Below are 21,393 nucleotides of genomic sequence, written 5' to 3' on the forward strand. Positions count from 1 at the left end.
AGTTTTAATTCTGGCATCTTATTTGAAAGTACATGAAATGTATTTACCACAAATTTCTGTAACATCCAGACAATGAATCTCTCATTCAATTGCTAGATTTTTTAAAATATTACACATGCAGTTGTTGTCTATCATGCTTAGATTAACTAACTCTAAGGCCAATGTTCATGAACATTACTGCTGTATTCATAAACTTTATTTTTGTCCGTAAAAAGATCATCAAATAGCAATTACAAAAGCAATTTAAAGGGGGAAACCTAGCATTTAAGGACCCTGAACTAATGCCTCCCCAAAACGAGATGCATGAATTATGTATATTTAAGAGCACAAGAAGAATGCACATGTAATGCTGTCAAGCCACACGGCCATACAATACAAACTTAAGGCAACCGTGCAAAATGGGGCTTACGAACCAAACTGATACTTCTTATCAAACCAGTGTTTACAGAAGGAGACACCTATAAAGAAAAGCATAATTTTGATTTTTCAAAGGCCATTAAAACATCTAGAGAAAAAATGTCTTTCATGTAGTACTAACCCTGTAACTCCTAGTTGTTGCCACTGGATCACTGTATAGAGAAGACGACTGTAATGCGAAGAACAGAGAAAACAAGAGAGAAAGAAACTTTTTCTGTGTACAACTTATGTTCTTATCAGTTGCTTTACATTCACCAAAAGTTCTAAAGATGAAAGTAATCTATTATAGTTGCAAAATATGTAAGAACTTTTAAGAAAAGTATGGATAAACATTCCAGGAAAATCCATCATCTTTGAAAACGAAACATGCAACTTTCAGTAGAATAGTCTAGAATTTTTATCAAACAAAAGTAGCAATAAATTAAGTAGTGTTTAAAAGACATCAATTTCCTTTGGACACTTATTTAAACATGACCACAAACATACCTGCAGTTACTGTGAGATGCAATCTACCTCATCAGGCTGTTAATTTATCACTCACAGCAATGTACAATGAGTAGCATACTGGGGCTAGATTTTTAACATGCTGTATGTACTTTATATATTAAGCAACAAATATAGGAAGGAAGGACAGACCCGAGTATAGTAGGAAGGAATCGGTTTGCTATATCTAAGGCTGCTATAATTTCTCTGATCATGGTAAAGTCCACTCTGTGAAAGGGAAAGAAAAAGAAAAGAAACACTAATATTGCAAGAGAAAGAAACACTAATATTGAAAGACCAAATTTGACAGCCCAGCTATTTCCAAGTTCAAAAATTGGGATTTTTTTTTGCCACATATTAGCATATGCCATACTCTTAATGTCTTGCCCAAAGTAGAGAACAGTTGTGTTACGCTCCCTTATAACAAAACCCTAAGAAGTTTGACTAAACCCTGACAAGTACAACATGAAATATATGAAAAACATGAGACAGAACTCACTAATGATTACTACAGTTGTTTATTTTATCTTTCTTTTTCTATTAGATACCAACTTATATCAGAATGTGGAGGGAGAGAAGAATCTAATAGGGAATGGACGTTTGCATCATCACTCTTAGTCCATAGCCTAACGCTGTGCATTACACCAAGCACAAATTCTGAGGGCTAACAGCTGAAACTCTAGCTTATTGTTGCTTTTATACATTTCACAGACAAATAGCACACATATGCATATACATATGTGAGAAGAAATTATATAAGAGAGAGAGAGAACAGAGAGGCAAGTACATGGCACAATGTAGTACTTTCAGCATTGTCTCAACCCACACATCCACTGCTCCAATCACTGCTATGTCATCAGCTGTCAGCATCCCTGAAAAACTGCCTCCAAATGCTGGCACTACATTGATGCCACACACTGGATTTTCTAGAAGAGTGTTCAGAAGATCACAATAACCCACATCTTCCTCAAGAACTCACATGAATAATGGCAACGTTTATGGTAAATACCACCTTAGCTAGTTCAAAACTACAGTTAAACTCTAACAAGTAGTGGTCAAAGCACAAGTAATAAAAACCCATATTTCCGTTCTGACTGAATAAACTTTAATTCACAGAAGTGCCACTTCTAAGCCATTTGAAAAGGCTTCTCACTGAATGGTATTTTTCATTCAGATGAGCTCTATCCACGTAGCCCTACTGACGTGTCAAGTCAAAACGCTCAACTTGTCAGAATTTGGTCAGTACTACAAGTTCCCTTGTTAGCAAAAAAATAAAATAAAATAAATGCATATATCAGCAAGCCAATCCATTTATTCATGTACTGTATTAGTACATAACAATCTAGACAGTGTATCTATAATAAATATCATAGAAAACTAACCAATAAATCTTTACGGGAATAAGCAGTTTTCTTCTTTGTACTGTGAGATTCACCGTAAGCATGACTCTAAGAATCAAATTTAGAAAAATTAATAGCACTACAAAACAGCAGCTTCATTCTTAAAACACAAAATGTCAATTCAAGACATTACGTGACCAGAAAAATAGGCCATACATCTAACACTGTGTAAAAAAAAAAAAAAAGACAAGTAAAATTATAACCATCCTTATCTTTGGTTAGAACCAAAGTATTTACCTCACACAAGAAATGTAAAAGCAAAAATCAACTTAAAAGTGCTTAATATTACAGATTATTTTAAACACTGTTTTTATTATGCTGCCTATTTGCAGATTATTCAAATAAGCAAATTTAGCTTTTTAAGCTGCTAACATGCTTCTGAGTGGAATTGGTGCTTCATTTTGCTGAAGGACATGCACACAAATCTTACTTACTATAATACCATATTAGAACTACAATGCTTCATAATGGTAAGAAGGGATACAAACCACACGCTTTTCTCTCTAGACCGAAAAAAAACCCAGTATATTACATTAAGTTTAATCTTCTATATGAAATATAGAATACAAATGTGTACATACAGATACAGTGTTGCTTTTTTTTTTTTAATTATGTGCTCTATAAGTTGCACTTAATTACATTTATGGTTTAGCAATGACTAAAGTACCTACTGTAAAATAGCTGTTAGTTGTCTATACGTTACTTCATTAGACTTCTTCCCCACAGAAAGTGGGGAAATAGTATTCTTGACCTTAAAGTGTGATAGCACAAATCTTCTCTTTTTTAAAAGTCATTTTTAAAGTAGCAAGTTAGTGTCATCACACTGTGTAAGAACAAATCACAGTCTACATTCACACAAAAAACATGCAAAGTGTGAACATACAGGGACCGAATATCTTGCAGGTCTATCCTTAGCACTGTCATACTGAGGTAAAAGAAGAAGAAATGAAAATGCTTACTTACGAAAGGAAAACAGAACAGAAATAAAATTGCATTAAACTGAGGCAGTGCTTGTTGTGTTACATGATGAAAGGCAGATAGCTACACAGGAAAAGGAGTCAATCACCATCAGTCAACCCCACTGTTGAGGTACAAAACACATCACAATGTAGGGGCTCCCCAGAGCACCTTACAGAGCATGGGAACTTACAGCCTCTAGGGCACCGAAGACAATATGGGATGCAGGGAAATAGCATTTAGGGATCAGCTGGGGAAAAGGAGAGAGAAGTGTTTTTGGAAGGAACGGGTGCATGAGGGAAGAACGGTGGAGATAAAAGGGGTTCTCTGTGCGTAAAAACACTTCTGGTGACTGTCCTTGTCTGGCCATGCCTTCTGCCTCATCAAGACAGTCTGATCTGGCTTCTTATTAAAGCCCACTTCTAACTACTTTCCTGGGTGCACATCTGGATATGGAGGCCCAGGGCAAACGACTGGACAGACTGAGTGCCTAGGGCCAGTTACTGGAGGGATCCATATTGCATACATGTAAGTACTGCTCACTGACCAGCCTTCCTCTTAGTCAGCATGACACAGGAGCAGAATGAGGCTGCCTGTGTTCATGTGAACGCTGAGTGTTCCTGTCCACATCAGCCTTGTGTTTATATATAAACAAAATCAATTTAACAATCCAATGTTGTATATTTGTCTTTTTTGGACATTCAGCAACAATATTATTAGCTGAATCTGGGAAAATGGAATGACAGCAGAATGATAGTTTATCTCTCAGTCCACCAGACTTAGGAATGCTTTAGGAAATTCGTTTGTAATAAGTTTCCCAGTGTTCCCATGTCTTTTGTCATTCAAAGACTTCTAGAGAATCTATATATTAATTAGAAAAAAAAAAAAAACACCAAACAACAACAACAAAAAAGAAGAACATACATCTTAGGCTTTACACAGTAAGCTTGTTCTTTTGATTTCAACTCATATGTATAACAGTCATTCTGACTGTACATCATGCACAATTCAAAATGCTGCTCACTATTATCCTAAGCTTTCTTAAAGCAAAAATAAGCAGAAGTTGAAGATGATTCAAGAACACAGTAATATGCTAATAGCATGCTAGAGCACTACCAAATTGTAGTTTTGGTGAGAATCACTGGGAGGACAAGAAAAATAATTTCTCTTATCTACTGGTATGTCTGAGAATTCTGCAGAGTTTAACTTACATCTCAACTATAAAGTGTTAAGAGCTTACAAAAAAAATCTTTTTTCATGTAAATGTTTACTGAAAAACTGCCTAAGCTCTGAGTGACACAAATCAGATACAACCACAGATTTCTAAAAAAAAAAAAAAATAAAATAAAAAAAAAAAAGTAGAATTTCATTCATATTTTAGTCCAGAATGCAGAAATAGCATAGCAATAAATTTACTTTAAAAAATAGTTGAGAACAAAATGCTTCCTGACAGAACTTCCAGGAACACTTTTGTACCCACCAAGGTTGATGCACCACCTCTGTCACCTGATTTTACTTCTCTTTCGCAAACATTAGGAGAGACTGAGAGATTAACTCCCTTCAAACTTCGAGTTTTTCCTTATGCCCCCAAATTTGCTATCACAGATAAAATGCTTGATTACATCAGTTATTCCAGCAGTTCAATAAGCAGCGTTTTCCTTGAAGAAGCATGCTTTCACCAAGCAACTGCTTTGGTAAGTAGAGATTGAAAGGGTTATAATGGGAACACATCAAGGCATGCTCATTCTGGGTTACACACCACAAGATCTCTCCTTCTGGTGGTACTTGTTCTGCTCCTGTGAGACCCACTGCTATCCAAAGGACTCTTAAGAATGAAATTGCAAAAATATTTCAATATACAATGTCACTAGAAGACTCTCTAATGGTAACTGTTGAGCTTCACTAAATTATTTACTCTCAATCTCCACGTATTTGTTTGCTAAGTGAACAAGTGTAAGAACAAATCTGAGCAAATCTATATTATTTCACAGGTTTTTGTCTCCACTTACAATACAATATTTTTTCTCTCCCTGTCAGCCAACTGTTGTTTGCAAAGTAGTCAATATTAGGTCAGTAAAAGTGTTTATTTGGAGAAAACACCTGTGACAAAAAAATGTAGAAGCACTTATTTAACACAGAGACGTGTAAGATGTTACATAATCTTTGACAAATTGAATTTGATTTCTAATTGCTCGTAGCAAATGGCAATCATTTTTATTTAAGTCACACCAGAACATTCTATTCCAGTGAACTAAACAGACCCAACCCTTTTAATATTTTAACTTGTCCCTACCTTGGGCCTTTATTACAACTGTTCTTTAGCACCACTTTCATTCAAAAAGACTATGGGAAAGCCAGTACAACAATAAATCATTTTACTACCAGTGTTTGGGGTATCTCACAGCATTCGGGTAAGGCTTTGTCGCTAACAAATAATACATTCCCACATTCTCAAATAAATAAAACCCTGCACTGTATTTCTTCTTCAGAACACATCTTCAGATACTCCTCTTTATCCCACAAGTATTATAGAAACAGTACTATCTGAAGTGCAAGAAAACACAACAGCGAGCAGAAGACCACAAGCATCGATTGGGAATGAAAGCTGAAGTTACCAACTAGTATTATTCATCTTCAGTAAGTGGTCCTTATCTATAGGATGACTGAGTCAACGGAAGCAATATTAATTTTTTTTTTTTTCTATTTGCAGAACTTCTGACACAGGCAAAATGGAAAAGAGAACTTCTCCCCATGAGACCACTGCCATCTGAACTGTTATTGTCAATAGCAGCTTCACATCCAACAGTGAGCTCCTGGTGTGTAACAGTACCCACAGAGACAATGGGCAGCTGCTGCAGGAATTTTATTGCTCTACCCTTCAAGGAAAAACAATCGATTCTTACTAACAGGCAATATCTGAAGCCTAAATGAAGACAGTTATTCAGATATTTTTAAAGAAATACTTCATTTAATAGTAGGCTGGACTAACACTAAAAGATGACCCTTACAAACTGTCATTAAACATAAGTTATTCTAAGGAATCAAATGTTTCATAATATGCGTTTCTAAGCAATTTCCAAGCCCTACTGTTAGCCACGGAAACTGACCATAAATTATTATAAACAGAAGAGGAAAAGAACTCAAGGTATTCACAGCATTAACTTCAAAGATATAAAATGTGACGATTGATATTCTTTTTAAATGCAAAGACACAAATGCATACAATAAAAAACATTCATGAAATACTTATGTAGAATTGATGGAAATAAAATACCAAATGAAGTTCCACATCACACGTGATTTAAAATACCGTCCCCCAAATCGTTAATGCTGAAAGCATCATCTGCTTCCTGATAACATGAAATTGTACTTATTTTTAAAAATAACTTTAATTGTACTTTTTAAGAAGGGCCTTGTGGCAAGGGAAAAAATACAGTTGTAACACGAACCAAACATGAATGTCGACTGGACCGGTGAGAATACCTGGCCCTCTCTGAATCTTCCTGGGAAAGAAGAAATAGAGTTATTCATAGTAATAAAAAACATTAAAAAAAAAAGAAAATGACAAAGTAAAAGCAAGTGAAGGTGAGCAACATGCTGTTAGCACTTTTAATGCCATGTATTATTTTCAATAGTCGCTGTGGTAAGTGAAGTCATTCAAGATTCATGTCAGGAGGAATTGTGATTTCACCTGATTTTGGAAGTATATTAATGCATTATGTTATAAAATGAAAATGAGAAAGGTGAATATAATTATTTAGTTAGAGTCCAGCACAGAAACCTTCTGATTACTGTACTAATGTAGAAAATGCAGAAGATTTTTTTAAAGTCCATTTAAAAAGCTTTACAGAATTACATTTTACAAAGGCATTTTAACCCTTATGGAGATTATTGTTCTCTATTTCCTGATGTATATTTCAAATATTCTATCCCATAGGAATAAAGCTTCTTAAGCAAATGGATCAGTTACAGAATCTATAGGAAGCTGACATCTGTAGTGTCCGTGGAAAATGACGAACCTAACTTACACAACTGGGGAGGTAGCTAAGAGACCTTCACCTTTTATTTTGAAAGATCAAGGAATGTTTATATTGTCTCAAATAAGCATCTCAAAATTTTCATTACAAAAGGTAAATAAATTTAGAATAATTTCAAAGCAATCCCATTTGAAAACTAGAACAGGGCTCTAGAACTAGGATCTTTACTCAAATAAATCACTTCCTACCATTTTACCATATATCAAACTATTATGAAGATTGTAAGCTATTGATCTTCACATGTCAAGTCTCAGCTTCCTACAGACAGCTTTCATATCATTACTGTCACAAGATTACTTTCTATATTATTATTACTGGGTATATTAGCATGTTTAACTATTCAAAAATTGCTTGGTTAATAAAAAAATTGGCAATAAAAAAAATTGTACATCTTCTTATTATTCTATCCTTGTATTACCATAAGAAGAGATGGATTACATAACGACATTTTAGTCTTCCTCTCTGTAACAACTACTTTGAGTTTTAAAATGAACATCGTGCCATGGAATAAATACCTGCTACTCATTTTTGCAGTCTGCAAGCAGAAGCTCAATGCTTAGATAAAATTCCTCCTGGTTGCCTGTATAACACCAGTGTTTCCTCAGTAACATACCTGAATCATGAAAAGCCTGACTTTCTGTACACGGTTGCCTAATTTTGAAGTGAAATTGCTCACAAAGGAGATTTGCATTATGGAACACATGGGTGGTTTGGTTTTGGTTTTTGTTTTTGTTTTTGTTTTTTTTTGAAGGGGGGGGAGGGAGAGCAGTGTACATAAATGCACATTTTATCACATGTTAACGGAACCTGTTTTGATTCATTATAAGTGACATGAAAACTACCACACAAACATGCTAGCTAGGCAGAGTCAGTACCAGCTCAGCACAACTTCTGCAAGTGAAATTCTAATGACAGACCAGCCTTTTTCATCCTTAGTGCCAATTAACAGTCACTACCTTATGACTACTTTTGGCACGTCCTAAATCTTCTTGATTCAAATCATTCACAGCGAACGCCAGGATAAAAGCAATCCCCCCAAATTCCCACCAATTCACAACAACATTTCTTTTTAAGAGGAATTCTCTCAAGAGACAGACTAAATCAGTATAAACTGAGAAGCAACTCTCTAGGACTGTAATTCAACTATTCATATGCCTCCCTAGTCAGAGGAAGCAAAGGGCAAGGGGTGAAAGGATGAAAGTAACACAAAGCATTTTTGTTTTGTTTTAAAACATATTACTCGAAGATTTAAGTCACAAAAGCGACTTAATCGATGATCAACGAAATAACCACTGTTTGCTGTTACTCAAAAAGGAAATAAATGCAACTCTGCCAAGAAAACAGTGGAGAAAGCCTCAAACCAAACCCCACAAGCCAAATCCCTCAAATTCACTGAAGTAAAAATATTTACTATTGAAAAGACATTTACCAATACTGAAACTGAAGTAAATTTGAAGAAGGACACATAACCTCAAGTCAGAATATGATGTCAACAATATACATCTCATTTAAGTTTCTTCCTTTTTGCTTCCATTTGCTTCTTGCAAATCCACACCCATACTCAGCTATTATGCATGTTTTTTTTCCAGCAGTTCAAGACAGCACAAAATGACACACCACAAACCATTAGTAAATTATTTCCTCCAAATCCTGTTAGTTCCTTGAGTGGCAAAAACATGCACAAAAGGTTGTTTTAGCCTACCATCCATTTCTGGATATGAGCCCATTTTGTATCATATGAATGCTGAGAAAACTACAGAATGTAAAAAAAAACAAAAACAAACCATTTACAAAATAGTTTCCAAATCAAAACCTCCAGACAAACCTAAGTTCATTGCCATGTAATCTTCAAAGTAGCATCAGATACAACAGCAGTTAGACAACAAGGTATGTAGTAATGAAAGACACATAAAAACATGTATTTTATAAGCAATACTTACCATCACAGCAAAAAAAGCAAATATCATTTACACAGATTTGAATAACTACATGAAGTAACTGAAACACTGAAACTTCTGCTTGCCATGTGAAAACCTGAGCAGACTGCAGTAACCATGGAATAATCAAACACAGCTGACAATCTGCCTTCTTTATGCTTTTTCAGTCAAAAAAAGTGATTTTTTTTTTTAAAGGAGAAATGTGTGCAGTAAAACACAGTGTGTAAATATTATCCCAATTCCAGTAAGTTGTTTTAAACAGAAATCCTAACAGTAAATATTTATTGTAAACATCGAGTGCAATCAAAAGGGAAGACATTGACTGAAAATTGCATATCTGAAGTCACATACTCATATTATCCAGTTACTGAATGCATTATAAATAAAAATAGAGCAAAAACTGCTTTTCCATCATCCTTTCACCTTTATATTCAGCAGTGTTATACATGTATTATCTACACTGTGCTACCAGTTATCCATACTTAGAATGAATCTTTTTCACAGCAACAACAGACAAAAACTGCTGAGTGTGTTTTACAGTACAGTAAATGTTTACAAAAGCAATACAAGCCAGATGTCTCAGGTGGAAGTGTACTGATTCGTATCCAAACAATATTAAGCTTCACATTAGATACTGAAAACTGTTCCTTTCTACACAAAATTATTTGTGCACACCTGAGTCCTGGACATTGCCACTTACATTCTCTTCTGAACGTTTAAAAGAAATAAGCAGTAATATATAAATATCTCATAAAAACATGAATTCATTTATGCCCACTTCTAAATGTTAACACACTGAATTCACTGCTCTGTTAATGGTAAAACACTCAAATACCTCATTTGCCCGCAAAGGCAGAATAAAAAAAGAATGTTACAAATAGTTTATTTCTCCTTTGGAAGCACGAGTTCTAATAGCCTACTTGTACAGCAGATTTTTTTCTGCAATACAGCCTTAAATATTTACGGCCTTAAATATTACTCAAGTTCAAAATCAGTATTCAGACTAATATTTTGTGAGGTGTTAAGCACAGATGAAAAAGCAAGATAACCTTGAGTATATAATCCATAGGAAAGAGGAGGGTAACAAGAGTACAGTTTGGAACAGAGGGGGAAGGAGAAAGAGAGCTAACAGTTATCTGATGCTCAAAGTCCCAGAACAACATTGAATTACACTGAAGGACAAAACTAAGGATTTTAGCACAGGTTTGCAGTGACTCCTGGCACTTTAACACTACCTCTTTTTGCTGCCTCTCCAGCTCTCTCATACGTATATCTCTTGCTTCTGCTCGAGCCGCCCGTTTTGCTGCAAGTCTGGCTTCAGCCTACAAGCAAATTGAAAACATTCCAAGTTTAAAATAAGTTCTGTGCGTAACTGTTTGCATATTGAATGTAATAACCTCTTCACCTAATCCAGAATTGATCACCATCACCAAAACATGACTTCTTTTCCACTTACAACTTCACATTCCCCAAAATATCCACATTTCTCACATTTGGATAATGAATGGATCAAAGTTCTCTGTTTTTTGAAATATTAAACTCTTGATGACAAGTTTGCCATAAAAAAATCCTGTTCTTCTAAATTTAATTAAAAGGAGCACTGAGAACCGAAAACTCATACCTTCCATTATCCAGAACAATTTTACAAAATTTTTTTGAGGTTGCAAAATTCAATGGGATGTTGCCTTAATTAAGGGTTGGGGTTTTTTGTTTGTTTTGTTTTTTTTCCTGCTTTTGTCATCGGTACACCATAGGTTTATGTAAAACACTAGAAACCTATCAGATGCATGAATATCGTGATTACCTACCATGCTTCAGGAAAAAGAAAGGGAAATTAGCGTTTGAATGATGTCACAAGGACAAAAATATCTACCAAAGAATTATCAAATAACAAAAAAAAAAAAAAAAAAAAAAAAGCAGCAAAAAACATTACAGCCTTGTTACTTAAAATAGTCTTAATTTCAAACAGTTCAAGGATGTTTTCTCTCTATTCTGCATATGTAGATGAAATGATTGGAAATCAGTGCCAGCACTACTGACTGCCACTATTTGATCACTTCTCAAAGGCTGCTCTTCCTGCCTAAGGACCACATACAAGAGAGCAAGGGAATCCCCAGCAACAGGAAGTCTTTTCTCACTTGTAACCCTGCTCTGCAATTGCCTGTGATCATAGCTTACATGGGAGATTATTTCCACATGCTGTACAAAAAGAGGGAGGATTCATGTAGCTGATACGCCTAGTTTCAGATCTATCTATAGAATCATAGAATCACAAGATTGGAAAGGACTTACAAGATCATCTAGTCTAACTGTCCTCCTATCACCATTACTACCACTAAGCTAATAAACCATATCTCACGGCACCTCAAAGATCACCTACAGATCAGCAGACATAAGCAAACAGCCTTTAGACTGGTAAGGCTTTTTGGTTAAACAGAGCAAGTCTGTTTATTGATGCATGGTAAAAGTCAACTCCCTTTTCACCATTCTCTCCTAGCCCTGCAGCTTAAGTTTCACAACCATGTTTCTAGAGGGAAAACCCAATGTTTCCTCATTTTACTGAACCTTCTATAATACTCAGAACAGTACTATTAACATATTGGTCATAAAATATATGCCTGAAATTGAAAAAAAAAAAAATCCCAACTTGTTATAGAAAAAAAAAACAGGAAAAGAAACAGTTTGGTACTGCGTTAATTATTAATCTGAGCAACTAGATTCATCAAAAAAAAAGTACAGAATTGAAAAAACACCAAAATGCAAGGCTTTAGATCACACTGCATTCAAAAGGCCATCAATTATTCTTTATTTACTATGGAGTTGTTAGACAGCAGACTTGTCATGAAAACCACGATAACTATGTAGCTGAAACTGAAAATGAGCATTAAGCAATTAATTATTAAAGAAATAACCATTATTCATAAGGACATAGCAGCACTCAGGAAGAATGCTATTTACTCTTTTGTGATACTGAAGAAAGTCTGTAAAAGTTGTTACAAAACAAAAGAAATTCTTCAACTAGATTGAAATAGTCTCACATATCTACTAGGGGAAATACAGTGCCATGGCAGCTCTGCACAGACAGCTGACTTGAAAAGACGAAGCTGTTTGGACCACAGAAGTGGCACAAAAAAAAGAAATTTAGACTTTTTTTAATCAGGAAAAAAGGAAAGAACAGACAGTAAGATTCTAATGCTTTCATAATTCAATCAATACTTGAACTGAAAAACATTCTTAAAATATTCTTTGCTCAAATGCAGTTGGGAGTCAGTACAGGTTGATTTTTACAGCTTGCAATAAATAAATAACAATCTTAAGAAACTAAAGACTGGCCAACAGAGCCTTCAGCTCAGTTTTATCAATTGTTGTTTTTCATATAGTTTTAAAATCAGAAGAAATGTTTCTTATGAAAATATATTACAATATCACGGAATTTAAACACAGCTTCTTAAGAAGCGATGTATCAAATCCAAATGTTCCTGAAGCAACAAAATTAAACTCTGCACTGTCTACTATCTAGCAAACATGAAACTATTTTAAAAGCTTCTAAGGGGATTTCCAACTGCTGTAAGGAAAAAGAAAGTGATAGCTGAGATTTCTTAGTCGTTTCAATTGCAAAAAAGATGAAGTATCCAAGCCTGCTCAATCCACACCAGTACACCTAACTAGTGGCTAAAAAGAAAAGAAACTCCTTCATTATAGTGGAAGGCAAACAGGAAAATTAAGACAGTGACTTTGCCTGAGATTTATTCAGAGAAATGATCAAGAAAGGAAGTAACAGACAGATAAGATACCTGTAATAGCATACATCAAGTAGATAGGAACACGAGAAAGAGGCCCTTGCTACTTTATTTGGACAGGAAAAAAAAGATTTCAGTAATATTTTTTGTTTTGTTCTGTACATAAATACATATGCACTGTTCCTCATCTTCTACCTTCAGTCTAAGCACAGACATGACTTTAAATCAAGCACTGTATCTGCATTTCTTCAGGTATCAGCTCTGCTGCTCAAAGAAGAGCTAAAATATTCATTTACTTCTGAGTTCTGGAACTCATCTCATTCATTTCAAAACAGATACAAAGGTATTATATATTATAAAAACGTATTTCCTTAGCCTATATAAGCATCATTTCATTCTAGAAATATATATTCATATTTTTGCTGTTTTCAAGTACACAATCTGTCAAGAAACACCTCTTATTAGAGTACGTTATTTTAGAAAACATGGCACTGGAAGTGAATGCCCTCTTTCCATTACTGGTGATATGGTCAGTTTCTTCATTTTCACCTAAAAATAGTCACTAAAAACTACTTGCAATTATTTTAAAAATTGCCTCTGCATAATTCATTTCTCCTCTTTTCCATTTTTATTTTAAATAAATTTGTTGCTGCAATCTTTTTAAGAACTTCCGAACTACTTTATCTAGCACCTGGTTCTTCAGTTAGCATCCAAATAGTTTCTGTAGGAAAGGAAGAAAAAAAAAAAAAAAAAAAAAAAAAAAAAGAGGAAAAAGACCAGATTTAAATCTGAATGTCTTTGGCAGACAGTCTGGAGTCTTCTTTCTGAAGTGTTTTTTTCTCAGCATCTTCACAGCATTGATGAAATTCTTCATAAAAAGAAAAAGCTTACTATCACACAAAGGCGACATGGTAGATGTTTTCCTCTCCGCAAAGTTAAGCGAACATAAAATTTGCCTCCACAGTATGGAAAGGAATTTTTCCTCCTTCACCTCACTTGCAAGAAGGCAATCACTAGAAAGTAACAGTATTTTGATTTTAGTTTCTACAGTTACCTCACCAGCCTCATTAAAGCTTATTTCATATTTCTTTTTGAGGGAAGTTGTTTCAGTTTTCTCTCCTGTTGCTCATTTCTTCAGCTTATTTCCATGCTCCTTTACTCTCATCCTCTCCTTACTGTCTCTCCACGACAGCACAGTCATTTACACACCAGATGGATTTCTTGTCTCTCCTCAGCTGTATCTTTTGTTTTACATTTATGTCTGATACGCCTGCTTTTTGTCCAACTGCCACTAAGTAAAGAATACAAACAACAAAATCTTAACATTTATATGATGAAGATTTAGCTCCTGTCACATTTAGTGCAACAGCACAGAGGAAATGCTTGCCTCAATGCAAACGCCCACAGCAAGCAGAAGACAGGAAAGCTTTCCAGGCTAGTACTACAACAGGTAAAGGGGAGGGGATGCTAACAGCAAAGTTATCTGATACAAGAGAGAAAGAGCAAAAGAAAACTGACAAGGAGAAAGCAATTTGTTCAAGTCCCCCAGATCCCATGACAGTGACTTTCCATTGAATGCTTTCATACAAGACAAGACATCAGATTCAACTGATGAAAAAAATGACCATAGAGATGTGAGATTATTGATTCAGTGCCAAAGAATTTGACACCATAATTTCCATTTTTGCAGATGTTTGTTGGTTCCAACAGACTTTGGTTTTTTTTTTACACATCCCACAGAATAAAAATAATGATCTCAATTATGTCAAATTATAGAGTGGCGAGAAGCAGTGAGATTAGTACTTCCTTAAATATGAACATTGTAAGAAAGTAAAAGAAATTTTAAAAAAACAACCCCAAACCTCACACACTACACCAGGAAACCCTTAGTATTACAACTACTGACAACTCCTAGTGACATTTTGTGACTGCTTTGAATCCCAAAGCACTTTCCATGAAGTTTTTCCAGTTGTGTGCCAGACTTTTGTTTCAGCAAATTCTGTTTACTATTTCTTGCTGTCTAGAACACCTCAAAGGAATATTTTCCTCACAAGACATGCGAGTCAGAATTTGGTCCTGTAATCTACATCTGCTAAAAGGTAATTTCAGTATAGCAAATTGAAGAACAGAACACCCTTTGACAGTGAAAAGATAAACAAGACATGTTGCTAAGATAACTGACCGAGAACAGTTGTGTACATATTCATGCACAGAGAATTGGAAATCCCTATGTCATAAGCATGTTAAATGGAAACATCTCTGCAGCCTCAAATGAGAAGGCAAATGAGAAGAACAGCACAGTAAAATCAGATATTGTTTAAAGACAGACTTATTAACTGGCCTCAGCTGTTATACCCTGGGAAATGAATTCTGTTCCTTTAAAGTAAAATACAAGGGCTTTTTAGAAAAAAAGTTGGCTAACACTTGAATTACAGCAAGCAATTCAATGACAACAGCTACTCTCTTGGCTGGTTACTTCCAGGTGCTTATTTTTAAGCTGCTGATCCTACTAGAGAAGTCCTGGAATATGAATAATATGAATAACATATGAATCTATTTTTGACAGAACTATGACTTCATCTTTGAAATAGAACACGTTTGTCAACTCTTGTAAATACATTCAATAACTGTTACACCTTCAGTGCTAACAGACTACACTGACCACTGTAGGAATACTGAGCACTACAGCAGGCTAAACATTCAGGTTTTTTTATTTCACATTTCAGAAAGCAACTGGATTTCTCATAAATCAAGGTAACAAACAGTTAAAGCACACCTACCTGCAGAAGTAGCTGCTAAGCTAAAGTGTGGCACTATGAAGTTACACTAACCATAGAAGTAAGGACACTTAATTCCTGTAAATGTCATCTTTTCAATTTAAAGTACTCCTCACTGGTATTTCATTTTTGTCTAATTATTGGACTATAAATCTGCTTTCATCTCTATTCATGAATTAGAAACAAACTGAAATTAACATACCTCCCTGGCAATGCTACTCAGAGCTTCATCTTCTGCAGAAAATCTGTCTTTCACTGGAGTTCTCTTCCGTCCCGATCCAGGAGTCCCCATTTTTATTCTCTAATTCTGTATTTGCAAAGAGAAATTGGAGAAAAATAACACTCAGTTTTTAGATCTGGAATTAAATTTAAAAAAAAAAACCAACAGAACGAACCCACTCCCCACAATCTTAATAATTTAGTTACCTATCTTTTTAGCCATTTAACACTGAAGAACTCAGTATGACATTGGCATAAGGGCTGTATTTTTGGAAAAACTTTATCAAACTTTTATGGAAGCTTTATAAAATCTGACTGCATCGTACAAAGTGCACACAAGTTTTCCCACTTAACAGAAACCACTCATTTACCTACAGCTTCAAAGTCAGACACAACCATCAGCTACTCCTAGCTCAGTGAAGATACTTACACACCCTATCATTTTTCACAACTCCTAAAAATAACAATTAAATGCATTTCATGGACTTAAGAGACCCCACAGTCAGCAGCAGGTTCAAGAACTAGAATTACACAGTCATTAGAACACTCACCAAAACAGAAAAAATTCAGCAGACAGAATCTTTTCAAAGCATCCAGGCAGGTAATAGACATTTATTTACATTTTAATACAGCTGCAACTGAATGCAAATTTCAGTATATTACAGTAGAATTAAAGACATATCCAGGGTAACAAAAATATTCTTTTGCCTAACTTGGAAAATGAGGAGAGAAACATTCCAGTGCCACGTGCTCAGTATAATACAGAACATCTTCCAAGCACCTTTTGCAAGGAGAAAGAAAATCACCAGCAAACCAAGACACAGCTCGTGTTTACAACATACAGTCACAGAGAGTAAAACATTACTCAAAAGTAGGGGAACAACCTCAATTAGCTTTTTTTCCCCTAAATACCTTACTAAAAAACCTACTTCCAGACATCCAGTTGCTTACAAATAGCAGATCAGAACTCGCTGGTAGCCCAGCTACTTGAGATAAAGGAGATAAGTGTTCCACACAGGGCCTGGGAAAAAGCCTTATTTAGTAAGAACAACTTCTTCATGCAAATAGAAAAGTTCCAGGAGCGAACTCTTACTGGCCACCATTTTGAAAACAAATTGGTTGAAGAGCTTTTCTACCACCTCTAACTAGGAAACATCAAAAAAAATCCCTAATGCTTCAATCAAACAGGCAAAATAAATTCTGACAAGGATTCTTTGTGCGTGGACACTTCATCATTTCTTACTCCATTATTTTTATTAGAGTAACAAAGCCAAAATATTTGGGCTATTTTCTGGCAAAGAGATCAAGTAGCAGCATGATGCCCTTTTCTTCCTTTTTTTTTCTTTTTCTTTTTTTCTTTTCCAATTTAGCTTCTATACCTCTAATCCCCACCATAATATCACACTGCAAGTCCTCTCTCCCTTGCAGGCAGGGACCTTTCATCCTGCTTCCAATTCCACAGGTACTTTCCTAACCTTTATGTGCTTAGAGTAGGGAAATATTCTATTTGCTGAGAAAGGACAACAGAGCCTTGAAAACTACACATTTCCATTCTTAAAAGCTCCTGCATAGGACAGACACTGCTATTATGGAATATAATCTTACCAATTTCCAGTTGCTATTCTGAGATCCAAACTAATGACGTTCAGTGCTGCAGGTGTTGGATAGAAGTGCACTTTTAAGAACAAATATAGGATTCCAACCTCACTCTTATCTGAAGTTGGAATGGTTCTAAAGGACAGCAGAGCTGGAACTCAAGGTGACTACAGACTGATTTGAGGTCTAAAACAAGTTCTGCCCCTGTTGGTCAATTCTGTGAGAATCTGTTTTCTTAGTTTTAAAACAAAGCAAGCAAGCTCCTACTTTGTACTTTGATGAACTTAAGTATCCATACTGAGAAAGCAGACTGAAAATGTTTTGGTGGCAAAGATACAAGCTCAGAACTTTGGCTTGCTGCTCTCATTTGGGAGAGGTGTCAAAAAAAACCACATCTCTTTTCAGTAATTAATACTGACTGGTTTCAAGTAAAAAAGCAGATAGATCACAAGACAGAAGCAGCATCAACATGTAAAGTGATATTCTTCTACTATAACAAGTACTCATAAAGGCTATGGATTAGCCTAAATAAAACAAGAAATTATGCTACGTGCTATTGTGATAATCCAATTCATTTAAGCAACAGAACTCAAAACTATCTGCTAAAAGGACCAATAGGCAAGAAATGAAATTCTTACCATTTGCATTTCTCTTTTAGCATCTACAACATCAGCATTAACAGTTAGCGTGCAAGTAAAAACTGCTGAGTACCTGAGCACAATGCAGACCTGACCCACATCTGTGGGTTTAAACAACATATCACTTCTAACAGTCAACTAATTCAATTTTGTGAATTCACTGAGATCCTCAGAGGATCAGAGTAATTCAGGGAATGAAATATAGCCAGTTGTATAGCTATTTTTAGTATGGCTATGTTCAGACTGACAGTTCAGTACTTAACGTATAATTAAAGAGCAGTGAATGTGCAAATAGAACTTCGTCACAGTTGAACTGGAGCACAAGGAGCAGGAGTCACTGTGCTGTAAAGAGAGCACAGCATTCCTTACAGCCATCTGCCAGATTTGCTCACCAAGATGAGCACAGAACTCCTGACTGAGCTCAAGCCCAGGAAAGGAAGCATGAACAAACTACCTAGAAGACACATAGGGACATTCTTTCTGCATACAAAGATGAGTTAGAAAAGCCAAAAACTCATCTAGAGTCAAAACTAGCAAAGGCTGATAAATACAACAAGAAAGGTGACTATGAGGACATGACTGCAAAAGACAGGCTGAGAAAATAGTATGGCCATTGCTCAGTAAGGCAGAGGACATATGTCAGTGGTTAGACAATAGCAACTGTGAAGAAAAAAAACTTGTGTCAAATATGCAATTGTCTGACAGTGAGTTTGCCCAAAACATGTCATGATGAAGGGCAAAATGACTATCATTCACATCAAACAGCAGGAAATTACAAAGAAGTGTCTGAAACAAAGTAATCAGCTTTAAAGAAAATTGGACAAAAATACAAACATCAGTGGGGGAGGCCTTGGAGAGGAAACAGCAGCTGTCCAAACCTGGCCTGACACTACAATGTGATCCCTGCCCAGGTCAGACAGCATCCCTTCACGTTGTCCATCTCTCACCCTTCAGCCTGCAGGCAGCCAGTACAGGGTGCAGGAAGCAAGGAGAATCTGTGCCTGGCTGCAGGCAAGCCTTGAGGTCATTTCTCACCAGCACACGTTCAGGCACTGTGGGGAACGGCACAGGTACATGCAAATCCAGAGCATCTCCAAATGGGAAACACATGCAGAGGATCTCGGAGCTGAAGAACAGAGAGCAGTTAGACACTGGCCTAGAGAGACTGTGAAACTCCAGATTCAGAACGTGATCAGACAAGGCCCTGATCAACCTGCTCTACCTGACCATGCTTTGAGCAAGGCCTGATCTCCAGAAGTTTCTTCCAAAATTACTCATTTTTTGCTTACGTAATTCTTATAGCTGCCAACTTCAAAACTCTCAATACAATCTCTTAACAAAATGTTTTCTATTCCTTCGAGAACCTTATCACACAATTTCTTGCATTCCATGTAGCTTTTAATCAAGCTGAGGTATCACAGAGTATTTCATGTCTCGCTCTATGATTCAGTACTGAAGGGATCTAGTTGGATTGCTAACAGACCAATAAGCGTAATACTAAAGGTATCAGGATGTTACTTCTCATATAAGACAGCATCAAGTATTTCCACAAATGTGAGTAGAAATATTCCTTACGTGCTTCATTTGTGTAACTTGCACAATACAATAAACTGAACACATGCCATAACAGTAGAATTTTCACAAAAAAAAAAAAACCACAAAAAACTGAATACAACCTAAAATAAAATACCACCCAAAGAACAGTTGGTTACACTGGGCTTCCTGAACGATGGAAAGGAAATGACACTGTAATCTGCTGCGTTTACAGTTCAGAATTCCCAAGTCACATCTCTTACGTGCTCATTCCTTAACGTAGGCGGGGTTACACGTATTATTACACAGCTGATGAAGCGACATCCTGTTCTATTTCTTTTTATTTTTTTTTTAAAGTCCTAAAATAAAACAGAAGACTCGTGAGGAAATCCCTCAGTTTCTCTGATTTCCCTTCGCTTCAGTAATATATAAAGTTTCACCCCTTCCACAAGTTAAACATTTCTGCCTACTCTTCTTCCTACTATCTCCTGACTAAAGGTAATCTGTTTATCTTTTCCTTCCTAAACAAAGGTGACCAGTCTTACATAAAACAGAAGCTACTCTACATTTTAAGGCCCTATCACTCACCACCTTCAATAGCACCACCTGTTCTGATGCCTGGGTCTACGCCAGCGTATTTGGCATCGCATGCATGCGAGGCATTCAGATACTACAGTGTGAAGATGCTATAAATAAACTGAAAGAGAAAAGGAGACTTTCAAAGTAACACCACAGAACACTTAAGAAATTCACCTGTGTAGAAACAATCTCTGTGCATCTGATCCAATACCAGCAAAGAGCAGCTCTAGAACCACTGTTAGAGCCAGCCTTGCAGTTTCCTAACACTAAAGCCCAAGTCAGCAGAGGATGTGTATTTTAAAAAAATAAAAATAAAAACAATTTTTCTGATGTGGGGAAGGAGCTAAACCTCTTGCCCACAATACCTAGCTTCTTGAACAAATTTAGCTGCCCACCTGTCAAGCTGGCGTGCCGATCTGCTTTAACTATCCGTAAGTGAATCACATGGATCATAAAACACCATGAAAGCACTACCTGCCCCTAATGATAGCTACCTCTGACGTGTAATGAGAGAGAAAATACTACTAGGAAGGTGTTCATTATAAAATACCAGCTGGAAGTAATTTCACGCTACTAGACGACACAAATGTCTATGATACACACTTTTACCTGCCTTTTATCAAACAAGAGCCAGCAGTAAGTGTTTTCTCAACAAAACTCGAAGATCACATATTGTAATGGTCTACATGATCAACTTCAGTTATAAGTTGATTCCATTTCAATTTGTGGGTTAACTGTGATTTCACAAGGACAAAAAGGCAATGAAATCAGTGGGAGTTGATCAAAAAGGAGGGCTGGAGATTCTTAAAATCAGTGTGAAAACCTAGAAGACTCTGAATTAAGGTTGCTTGGATGAATGTTAGAAACACACTAAGCAGGATGGATGTAAGAAGCAGAAAGAAAAGCACATTCATCACTAATAAAACAAGCACAGATTGCTGATAAAAACCAACAGCAACTCATTCTGATTTCTGACAAATTTCAGAATTCCACAAACCCCAAGAATACCAAAAGAACAAGCTTGTGAAATACACTACTCAGTACAAAATCTTCTTCATACACCTCACTAAAAAGAAAGAT

General features: G+C 35.9%; 1 protein-coding gene across 4 annotated transcripts in view; it reads right to left on the bottom strand.

Moving 5' to 3' along the window:
- The window catches only part of LRRFIP2 (LRR binding FLII interacting protein 2), a gene marked incomplete at both ends in the record, with an annotated part of 39,528 nt that extends 23,488 nt beyond the window's left edge, over nt 1-16,040 (bottom strand). The window contains 10 exons of one of the 4 annotated variants that reach the window (XM_079538587.1): nt 414-458; nt 539-586; nt 1,054-1,128; nt 2,283-2,348; nt 3,184-3,225; nt 5,017-5,082; nt 6,707-6,760; nt 8,997-9,047; nt 10,467-10,553; nt 15,951-16,040. In XM_079538587.1, the coding sequence (XP_079394713.1) occupies nt 414-458; nt 539-586; nt 1,054-1,128; nt 2,283-2,348; nt 3,184-3,225; nt 5,017-5,082; nt 6,707-6,760; nt 8,997-9,047; nt 10,467-10,553; nt 15,951-16,040 (624 nt within the window). The remainder of the gene's footprint in view (nt 1-413; nt 459-538; nt 587-1,053; nt 1,129-2,282; nt 2,349-3,183; nt 3,226-5,016; nt 5,083-6,706; nt 6,761-8,996; nt 9,048-10,466; nt 10,554-15,950) is intronic. The other 3 variants (XM_079538588.1, XM_079538589.1, XM_079538590.1) reach the window with 3 other exon arrangements.
- Between the last annotated feature and the right edge of the window lie 5,353 nt (nt 16,041-21,393).

This window comes from Tetrao urogallus (assembly GCF_951394365.1).
Source record: "Tetrao urogallus genome assembly, chromosome: 7".
Taxonomy (NCBI): Eukaryota; Metazoa; Chordata; class Aves; order Galliformes; family Phasianidae; genus Tetrao; species Tetrao urogallus.